At 38.2% G+C, this 10,502-nt stretch overlaps 2 protein-coding genes across 2 annotated transcripts; one reads left to right on the top strand and one right to left on the bottom strand.

Moving 5' to 3' along the window:
* Nucleotides 1-1,953: 1,953 nt before the first annotated feature.
* On the top strand, nt 1,954-5,197 carry LOC122041202 (dnaJ homolog subfamily B member 13-like). Its single transcript, XM_042600810.1, has 3 exons — nt 1,954-2,365; nt 2,462-2,910; nt 4,602-5,197. Exons 1-3 carry the CDS (start codon nt 2,201-2,203, stop codon nt 5,038-5,040), a joined length of 1,053 nt encoding a protein of 350 aa, XP_042456744.1. The 5' UTR covers nt 1,954-2,200; the 3' UTR covers nt 5,041-5,197.
* Nucleotides 5,198-6,267: 1,070 nt separating this feature from the next.
* LOC122041201 (triose phosphate/phosphate translocator TPT, chloroplastic-like) lies at nt 6,268-10,115 on the bottom strand. Its single transcript, XM_042600809.1, has 12 exons — nt 9,686-10,115; nt 9,506-9,571; nt 8,987-9,052; nt 8,821-8,899; nt 8,600-8,720; nt 8,400-8,495; nt 8,095-8,207; nt 7,940-8,017; nt 7,371-7,487; nt 7,003-7,102; nt 6,817-6,917; nt 6,268-6,599 (listed from the first exon to the last, which is right to left on the bottom strand). Exons 1-12 carry the CDS (start codon nt 9,991-9,993, stop codon nt 6,582-6,584), a joined length of 1,263 nt encoding a protein of 420 aa, XP_042456743.1. The 5' UTR covers nt 9,994-10,115; the 3' UTR covers nt 6,268-6,581.
* Nucleotides 10,116-10,502: the final 387 nt, after the last annotated feature.

The following is a 10,502-nucleotide window of genomic DNA, read 5'->3' as shown; positions in this document are numbered from 1 at the left end:
CAACAAACATAAAATAGTTTGCCAAAGAAAAAAAAATAATCAAATTGTGTATTCAAAGTAATAAAGGCGCCTTCACAGAAAAGAAGACGGTTGCCATTTCCAATAGCCACAGAAAAGACCCAAATCTTCCTATACTAATGCCCTAATTCTTACCAAAAAGAGAAAAAAATAAGCAAGCACCACAAGGCCCTGGAATTAAAATAAGATGGACTCCGCGGGTCATCTGAGTTGATATGTGGTGGGTGTTGTCATAATGAGGTCACAGGGTCGATCCTCGGGACAGCTGGGGAATAAATCTTCTATCCCCGTATTACACCCTGTCCGTCACATGCTCGCTCGGATGCTGCGATTTACCTCCCTCGTGATGGCCTTGGGTCGGGTACGATGGGAGCGCTGGGGGCGAGCGTTTCACCTTTTGCCACAATGCCACAATGGAATTAAAACAAGATGTCACTGACACGATCGGTGGAGTTGGGGTTGCAAAAGGAGCAAAGGAAGGCGAGGAAAGAAGAGGGTCTCGGCCTTGAAGAGCGCAGGAATTCCCTCGATGAGCTCGAGGAGAGAAAAGCGGAGAAAACCACAACAACCATCGCACGCCCCCTCGGAGTCCTTCGTCGCTCCAAGAACCACAATGTTGACCAGACTTGACCACGTTCAGACCGAACGATTTGTCTGTTCGAAATTGAACGGTCAGTTCAACGGTTTCTAACTAACTGTCCCAGACTTAGTTCGTATATGACGATAATCGCATTTAAGATTATTATATTAAAAAATAAATTAAATAATAAATACATTAAAAAACAAGAAATATGTATATCCTTAGGCTCTTTTTTTGGTAGGGATAATGATATTAAGATTGGGTTGATTGGGATAGGTATTTAGGTATTTTAAATCTTATCCTTAATCATTCCTATCAGACAGTATATTAATAATTTTTTAAAAATATAATCTTAATTTTATCATCTTTGTAGCCTTAGAATATAGGAGAATCTAAGTTCACAGTTATTCTACCTTTTTGAATTTTTATATGATAAAATGATGTTATTAATGAGTTATTAGTTAGATTTTTTTAATTATTAATAAAAATATGTGCAAATAATAAAATAAACACTTAGAATTTAAAGAATAATGGATATCAAAAAAATTTGTCAAATCGTTAAAAAAAATACATACTTTAAAATTTTTATTAAAAAATAATTATTAAATAATTAATTAATACGTATGAATATCACATTCGACGTAGGGGTATAATCGAGCCGAGCCGAGCCGAACTCTTAAATGTTTGAGCTTAACTCGTTTATAATCGAGCCGAGCTCGAACTTTATTTAACGAATATATTCATGGTTCACGAGCTTATTCGAACTTTTATCGAGTCTAAACGAACTTAATAAATATAAATTATAAATTTAAATATTTATTGAAAATTAAATTATATATTTAGAGAAAATTATTATATTCTTATTAAAATTTATAATTTTATTTTAATAAATAAATTTAATATATTTGTCTATATTTTTTATAAGTAGAATATAAAATCTATAAATTTAATATCAAAATTATTATTTTTTTAATTTAAAAGTTGATTCATGAGTTTAACGAATGTGTTCACGAGCTAACGAGCCGAGTATTGTGAATCTTGAGCTTGATTTATTTATCTTAACGAGTTTCATTAAACGAGCTCAAATAAATTTTTATCGAATCGACCTTCGAATAACTTATGAATGATTTGGTTCATTTACGCCCCTAATTCGACGTAGTCCAACTGATTAGGATATTTAAGATAAATCTTCGCTTTCACTGGGAGAGAGATAGAGGTTGAAGATGGGCTGAGAATTCGAGCCTAAATTGACTTGTCGGGCTCATAATTGGAGCCCAATTAACTCCTGTCTCGGGGCGAATGCTTCTGGAATCTTCGACGGCCTTCTCGAGTCCGGACCCGTCGTGATAAGCACTAACCTCTGGATTCCACACTGCCAGAACTATCGAGAGGAGGTAAAGCTTCGATCGATCCATTTCGCATTGCGATTTGCGGAAGAGGGAGGAGAAGAACGCCACGGTGGAAGAATCGAGGGGAACCAAGCGGAGTGGCACCGACAGTCTTCATCATCAGGAGAAGAGAAGAAGGTACAGCAGCAGCAATCGTTGCCACACTGATTACACCGGTGAGGGCAGCAGGAGTGGAGAGGCGGCGGACGGAGAGATGGGGGTGGATTACTATAAGATACTCGGGGTGGACAAGAGCGCTAAGGACGACGATCTCAAGAAAGCCTATCGCAAGCTCGCCATGAAGTGGCACCCCGACAAGAACCCCAACAACAAGAAGGAAGCGGAGGCCAAGTTCAAGCAGATCTCGGAAGCTTATGAGGCACGAATCGGAGCCTCTCTCTTCGATTTCTCTTGTAAATTCCGATTTTTTTTCTGATTAAAGATCTCATCTTTTGCTTTTGCCTTTCTGTTATAGGTCCTGAGCGATCCGCAAAAGCGCGCTGTCTACGACCAGTACGGCGAGGAGGGACTCAAGGGCCAGGTCCCCCCGCCGGGCGCCGGTGGTCCAGGAGGCGCCACCTTTTTCTCCAGCGGCGGGGACGGGCCGACCTCGTTTAGGTTCAACCCCAGAAGCGCCGACGATATTTTTGCAGAATTCTTCGGGTTTTCCAGCCCGTTTGGTGGGATGGGCGGCGGTGGTGGTAGCACCAGGGCCGGATCCAGATTTCCCGCGGGAATGGGGATGTTCAGTGAAGATATCTTCGGTTCTTCATTTGGCACTGCCGGGGAGGGTGCATCGATGAGCTCTCAAGTTCCTCGAAAGGCAGCCCCCATTGAGAAGCGGCTGCCGTGCAGCCTTGAGGAGCTGTACAAAGGGACCACCAAAAAGATGAAAATCTCCAGAGAAATTTTGGACGCCAGTGGGTAAACTTCTTCTCCTTTTCTTCTGAGTAAGATTCATTGTGTTTTCTTGTCTTCATGTATTTAGTGCATCTTCCTTCAATGAATTTACCACATTTTTTCCTCCAATGTCTAATGTCTTAGTGAGATGAAATTATTCCTGCATTCTTTTTAACAAGAAACTGTTCCTGCACAAATGATTTCTCTCTTTAATATTATGCTTTATAAATGAGAGAAAGAGGATTCGATCCATTTAGGTTCTTTGCAAAAGTGGATCCTAAGGTTAGGAAGAAGTGTTTTTCCCCCTTTTTCTGTGTTCACATATGAAGAAGGTGTTATGGACCGAGCCCATACAACGAAAAAAGAGAATCATCATAAATGGTTGAAATAATGCAATAAAAATTATCATTGAGTTTTACAAAAGAAAGAAATTAAATCCATAGATCGAGAGGTTCTCTAATTTCCTCGAGGCTCAAATCCCTCCTACCACCATAGGCCGTCAAGGTCGTAAAACCAAGAAGACGAAGGTCTACCCTGTCGACCAGTCGGTAAACCGTCCCATTACGCAATCCATAGCCAAGGGTCTCAACAGAAGGTAATTTGTAGTTCTATGGTTTTTCTAGTTTCTCATGATTAGTGAGGGTCAAACCTTCAATTTTCTTTGCAGTGTTTGGATACTTCACTACTATAGCACTCAGACCATGGCTTTCATTGCTTTTAGTTTTACGTGTCTTGCTTTTTATTCTGTATGTGGCACGAGAATTTTTAGCATAAAGATGTGGCACTTGGTAACAGAGAATCTTAAATGGTGGAGCACATGATAAAACACTAAACAATAAATCATGGCATTTAGTAATATTGAATCTTGGAAATCAGGTTACACTAAACTGTGGCACTTGATGGTATTAAACTATGGCATTAAACAACAAATCATGACCTAAATCTTGCCACCTAGTTCTACTAACCCATGGCGCTTGATAATACTAGCTTGTGGAACCTGATTAGTAAAACACTAAACAACATATTGTGGTTCTTACTAAATTGTGATGCAAGAATACTGTATTATCTGCTTACTTTGTAAAAAAAAAATTGTTTTAATGATAAGGAATTGTGTGTGTTCTAGTTCAAATTGTTTTTTAGTCAATCAAATGGTTATGTAAGTGGTCTTATTGTCAACAAGTTTTGGTTATGGTTATCGTGAAAAGATTTTAGTTCAAAAGTTTGAACTGTGTTATCTCCTTAGAACAAAAATTTGTTGATGCATTGAGAACGAAGGGCCCGATTTGTTGGACAATGGATGAGGGATTTGATGAATCATTTTAATTTGTGTTTACTAAGCTGATGGAACAAGGATGATGGAAGGCTCATCTCCTATTCTTGTTACACCCAGATTCGGCAGATCAAACAAAAGATGGATGCGTATGCTATTGTTTCTTAATTTGAATCCCCAAAATACTCCCCTGACCTGCTGCCCTAGTTTAGATTAGTTTGAGCAAATTGCATTCAGACTCCCTTGACCTCTCTTTCCTTGTTTTTGAATTTTTCTGGAGTTGAACAGTATGCTTTGAGTCATCACTAACTAGTGCATTGCCGATTTCTGATTTGTATATGTTTTCTTCGCATGAGTAGACTTGCCTCCTAGACTGATGTTGAGCTTATTCAATCAGTTTGGATCACTCTGTTAACAGACTGTCTTCTGTATCCCTGTTTTGCAGTAAAACAATGACTGTGGAAGAAATTTTAACAATTGATGTCAAACCGGGATGGAAGAAGGGCACAAAAATAACATTCCCAGCAAAAGGAAATGAATCACCAAATGTAGTTGCTGCAGATATCGCCTTCATCATAGACGAGAAGCCTCATCCTCTATTCAGCAGGGAAGGCAATGATCTGGTTACGACACAAAAGATTTCTTTGGCGGAAGCCCTGACAGGTTACACAGCTCATTTGACCACACTTGATGGTCGAAGCCTCACCATTCCCATCAGCAAGGTCATCCATCCTGGCTACGAAGAGGTGGTGCCTGGAGAAGGAATGCCGATTCCCAAAGATCCATCCAGGAAGGGAAATCTTCGCATCAAGTTCGACATCAAGTTCCCGACGAGGCTGACTGCAGATCAAAAGGCTGGCTTCAAGAGATTGTTGGTTCCATGAGAAAAATGAGAATTTGATAATATGCAGCTTCCAAGTTTAGAGCCAAGTACATGGATGTTAACTAAGAAAACATGGTTTATTATCATCTACTATATCACTTAATGTTTGGTGGATTTATATAATGCATTTTTCAAGTCATAGAATAATGAGTCACAAATCAATCTTTGCAACGATTAGTAACTGCTTATTTGATGTTATTCTGAATTGTAGTTATTTTCAAGGAGTAAACCCAAGTAAAACTACGAAGATATATATATATATATATATATATATATATATATATATATATATACATATTTCTAAATTTTTAATGGGTTGTAATACGGCTTGGATTGTTTAATTCGTTAAGATGATGAATTGCTGTGCCACATCAACGTTAATTATCTAAATTAAATTTTAATCTTAATTTTTATATTTTATATTTTAAAAAATATTTATATTAATTATCCTATTCATTTTTTAAATATATATAATTCATAAATAAAAATTATTTTATTTTCTAAATATTAAAATAATATTTCCTTAAATTTTTTTATTCTAAATTTTAAATTTTAGATAAGGATTTAAATGTGAATGTTCTAGTTAATTTGAATATAAATTTTAAAATATTAAATTAGATGAGATTTAAATAAAAGATGTATTTATATATGTTATAGTTTTATTTATATGCTATTTTTATTTCTTATATTATATTATATTATATTATATTATAATTTGTCATTATCTATAAATTTAATTTCTTCTTCTCTTATCATATAATTAATTTATTACCGGTTGGCATAGTTAATTTACCTCAATAGATTTTAAATTTTAAGATCAATCAAAATATTTCATTTTATGCCAACCGATAATTTATTTATTGCCAGTTGGCATAGTTAATTTACCTCAAGAAATTTTAGATGTTAAGATCAAATAAAATATTTCATTGGATATCTAATTTTACGTTGGAGTAAAATATTAAAATATCCAAAATATTAAAATATCCCCTTTCAAAGTAGGGAAGACCCTCTTACAAGGATTGTTAAGATGATGCCATCTTTTATTCCAATATAATTTATTTATTTAAATTTTAATTTTATCACACTTTAATAATCATTAGTTCAAATGGAATAGCACTAACTTGGAAGTGTAAACAAGTTTGAATCATCAGCTCAAATAACTAAAATACCGACTAGTCGATAATTATTCCAAACAACCGAGTGGAAGATCCGATCAAACAATCCCAACTTAGACACAATTTTGATTGAGATTTTATATTCAAAGACAGACAAAATAAATACACTCAAAATCCCACAGTTTCAAATCTCCAGCTTAATTTAACTACAAACACTCTGATGCTCTTTTTTAAGCTCATAAACAAGAATTTATTTGCAGTTAATGAAGGAACATAAGAACGAGAGAAAGAAATGAGATGTAAAAGTAGGTGGGCTTCAAGTGTCTGCCTGCCTCACATCAATATTCTTTCTCTTCTTCAACTGGCACAAATGTTGTGCCAGACCTTGAAGTCCATGGAGTCTTCCAAGCCCAAAGCTATCTGCTGATCACGCAGCTTTTATTTGCTGCAGATGTTTCAAAACGGATTTAGTTGGAAAATTGGTAAAATTGCTTCGCTCTTCAAATGTTTTCGTATGACCAAACCGAGTTCAGTAAAAAGAAAGGTGTGGTTTTTTTTTAGCAAGCAAAATGCAATGCATTCTCGAGTTCTCGTCTTTGAACTTATTCTCCAGTTTGGAGCTAACCTAGTTACTTGTTTGCTGCTTGAGCAGAAAAACTTACTCTTTTCTCCTCTTCCATCTTTGCCTTAATATACGAGTAGATGGCAACGCCAGCAATGGCAATGCAGGTGCCAATGCCTGTTTGTGTTGAAATCTTGTTCCCTGCGAAAGGCCAGAAGAGTTAAATTGCCAATGGCTTATAATAAATCTACAGACAGATATTGTACTAATCTATGGTAGCTCATACCAAAGATAACAATTGAGAAGCCGATTACGAATACACGTTTGAGAACATTTCCGACAGCATGTGTGAGAGGAGCAACTCGTTCCAAGGTGTTGGTTGCTAGCTGTTGATCATCTTGCATTAGACTTTGAAAGAATAATCATATTGAATGGCCTGATTAGAAATATCATGACAATTGACTCTATGAAAGAATCATCAGACTAACGAACGGCTATGTGCCACCCAACCAACTCCAATAATTCTCTGGTAAACGCAACTGAAATCATACTTGTGCATTTTAGAATGTCAATGGAATACTACTACATTGTTTTTGAAATGGGATATTTGCATTGTTAAAGAAAACATATATTTCCTTCATGTCAAACAATTACCTGGTTGTAGAGGTGATAAAACATTCCAACCCAGAAAAGGTCAGAGACAAATTTTGTAGTACCGACTTTGCCAATTGCATCCTTAAAGCCATGCTGCAAAAGTTGCGGTCCCTCCAACTGCAAGTTCCAACATGAATGATCAGTGAAAACTAAACTATGAAGATGTTTAAGCACAGAGAGAAATGCATATAATACAGTGTAATTACTGACAGGTCTTCTATTGAATGCCTATTGCTTTAGGTTGAACCTTGATATTAATACATAATGAAGCAGTACAGCAAGAGTGTGTATATTAGGTTCTTAAAGTCATTGGTTCCATAGGCTAACCAATCATGTCAACCATTCAAAGCAGCCAACATGCGAATATAAGATCATAATGAATTAACAATATGGGTTACTCAAAAATATGGAATGAATCTTAGACTAACTAAAATGGTCTGTAATTTTCAGGCATACATGATCTATGATTGGGCCAGATTCAGAGTATGATGCGCACTATCTGATGTGTTTGAATGCAGTGGAAAGAAACATCCTCTTGATTGTTCTATACATTTTATTGACATACTCACCAGAATTGCAGGTGGGATACAAACAAACAGAGCAATGATCGATATGTAAGCATAAACGTTTGTGCTATCCATGTCAGTCTGCAACAAACAAATTGCCAGTTTGTAAGCAAATTACACTAATAGACATGAAATAAAGGGTGAAGAGACACAATAACCATGGCTTTCTTAGAATAAATGCTGCGATATGTGAAGGAGATGTTTGAGATCATAGCACTAATGAAGCCTGTCCAGTTAAACGATAGTTCCGTGAGGGATGCCATCGAGACACCTGTAACATAATTTACAATACAATTCTCACTTAATGTGAATAGGAAACGAAAATACAGTTGCAGTGTCCAGAAGGAATTATCAATCTATAGCAACTCCTTTCATTAATATTTTTTATATAACAGTTTAAATTCCAATACAAGTGCATAAAGATCTTTAGCAGCATTTCTATTACACAAGAGTAGAAAATTACCAATCACAACTGGAGCTAGAGATAACCAGAGAGTCAGTGGTATCTGCTGTCCAAGGATGAATTGGGAAGCCGCAGCATTAAAGAAGGGCTCCAAAGCTGTCATGGAAACAGTTAAAATGTTAAGAGTACAATTTACAAGCACTGAACTGGAACAATTCTTGAAACTTGACAACTTCAAGAAGCCAAAGTTCAAGGGTTACCTTTGATTGTGTGAGTGAATGAGACTGCAACCGCAGCAAAGGACACATTGCTAGTGACATGGCCAAGAGCATGGCAGACGGCGACAGGGATGAGCAACTTCAAGAGGTTCGAGTCTATGGGCTATAAGAAAATAAACAAATTACTAAACTTGTCCAAGGATCAAATACAAGGATAATTCTAAGAGGCAACGTGCAATTTGAAAACGGATGGCGGGACTTACAGCGCGCTTGGGAAGACCAACAGCCCAGCTGATCAAACAGTAGACCACGCCGACGAACAAGTGGATAACGGAAACGAAGCTGCATCGACGGAACCAGGTGAGCTTACCACAAAGCTAGATAAAGTGGCCAAACTATGAATATTTATGCGACAATTAACGAACTTACTATGGGTAGGGAAAGTAATTGTATATCTTCTTGTTGAGGATGTTAAATATCACGTTCAAGAAATACCTGCAAATAAATTTTAAATATATATATTAAGTGCAAAAAATAGGAGTTCCATAAAAAAAAAATTAGCAACTGACGGAGGAAGTACGGACGTATTTAAAATTGTGAAATTTTTTAAAGACAAGTTTCAAATTCCTTAAAAAAGCATTTATTTTTCATTTTAATCCTTCCATCAACTGCTATAGCATTATATTCACAAAATAACATCACTATAGTGCTGAATTTCAAATAACACCACTATCATGGTGCATTTTAGAAACTAACAGCACTGTAATATTGATTTTAGTGCTGATTTTAGAATTTATACAACATTAAAGTAGTTTTGATTTTAAAAAATCAACATGGAATGATAAAATGGGAGGTCGGAAAATTTAAAATTTTGAAAATTTCCTAAGTTTAAATGCATGATAAATTATCCAAACAGAAAAAGAAATTTTGCGAGTGAGGTTACCGTACCACATGAAGAAGAAGAAGCCGGTGACCAGAGCGGGGTATTTGGCGGCGAAGCTCAGCTGTGATTCCCTGATTTAAATATAAAAGAAAATCAAGAAAAAAAAAACCCTAAATTTTAGCGAAGGGATTTCGAGAATTCGACGGAGGAAGTGGCCGGAAGGCCACCAAGGAGGCGGGTTTCACCCGACGGGATCGCTCCCTTCGGCCGGCGAGGACGACGCGGCGGCGGTCACCACTAGGCGGAGCGGCGCCTTCTGGCCTCCGCCAGCGGCGGCGGCCGCAGCGATTCTGGCCGGCGGAGTGGCGCGGTCGAGGTGGAGAAGCGCGGCGCGCAGCTGACGGCCCCAGATGAGGTTCCCTCCGTCGGCCACGGAGCCAGCTGGCCGGGCAGCGGCGAGGGCCGCCATGGCCGGATCCCGCGCGGCCGGGCGCCGGAGACGGAGAAGGGGAGTCATGCCGCTTCCGGAGATACCCGCCGCCGTCGCCGCCATTCTGCTCGCGATCGATCGAGAGCCGAGCAATGGAGGAAGGGGGGCGAGAGAGGGAGAAGTTAAGCCCAACCGTTAGAAGCGAAGAGACAAAGGAGCTGCGCCATCCGACCGCATAAAAACTGTATCCGGAAAATTATTCGCCGGCGAGCACTACAATCTCAGCGCATACGGACGGCGGATGATCTCCCCGCATATAAGTCCCTACTCATCGTTTGGCAGGTACGCCTCCCGCCCACTTTATTCTCACCTAGATTTTTAATACATCTGTACCCCGTCCGCTCAGTTTTATTACACGAGAGGCGGAAATCACAAGAAGGGAGGGGAGTGAGAATATCAGTTTGATAAGCATAGAGGAATAATTAGGGGAGGAGGCGCAGGGATGTTCTATGCGAGCGTTATCCGGAGAGCAGTGGTGGAGAGGCAATGGGTCATCTAACCCACACATTGAGGCTACCCTCCTTATCCTCTTTCGCTATGACACAGACCCAAACTTTTTGTTGGACTTGAAT

This window comes from Zingiber officinale, chromosome 2A (assembly GCF_018446385.1).
Source record: "Zingiber officinale cultivar Zhangliang chromosome 2A, Zo_v1.1, whole genome shotgun sequence".
NCBI lineage: Eukaryota > Viridiplantae > Streptophyta > Magnoliopsida > Zingiberales > Zingiberaceae > Zingiber > Zingiber officinale.
The sequence above is the reverse complement of the archived record's forward strand: the minus strand, read 5'-3'. Positions and strand labels throughout refer to the sequence as shown.

Coding starts and splice junctions, on each gene's coding strand:
- LOC122041202 (XM_042600810.1), top strand. CDS start 2,201: ATGGGGGTGGATTACTATAAGATACTCGGGGTGGACAAGAGCGCTAAG. Junction 2,366..2,461: donor AGATCTCGGAAGCTTATGAG/GCACGAATCGGA, acceptor TTTCTGTTATAG/GTCCTGAGCGATCCGCAAAA. Junction 2,911..4,601: donor GAAATTTTGGACGCCAGTGG/GTAAACTTCTTC, acceptor CCTGTTTTGCAG/TAAAACAATGACTGTGGAAG.
- LOC122041201 (XM_042600809.1), bottom strand. CDS start 9,993: ATGGCGGCGACGGCGGCGGGTATCTCCGGAAGCGGCATGACTCCCCTT. Junction 9,572..9,685: donor GAAGGGAGCGATCCCGTCGG/GTGAAACCCGCC, acceptor TATTTAAATCAG/GGAATCACAGCTGAGCTTCG. Junction 8,496..8,599: donor ATTCACTCACACAATCAAAG/GTAACCCTTGAA, acceptor TTTCCATGACAG/CTTTGGAGCCCTTCTTTAAT.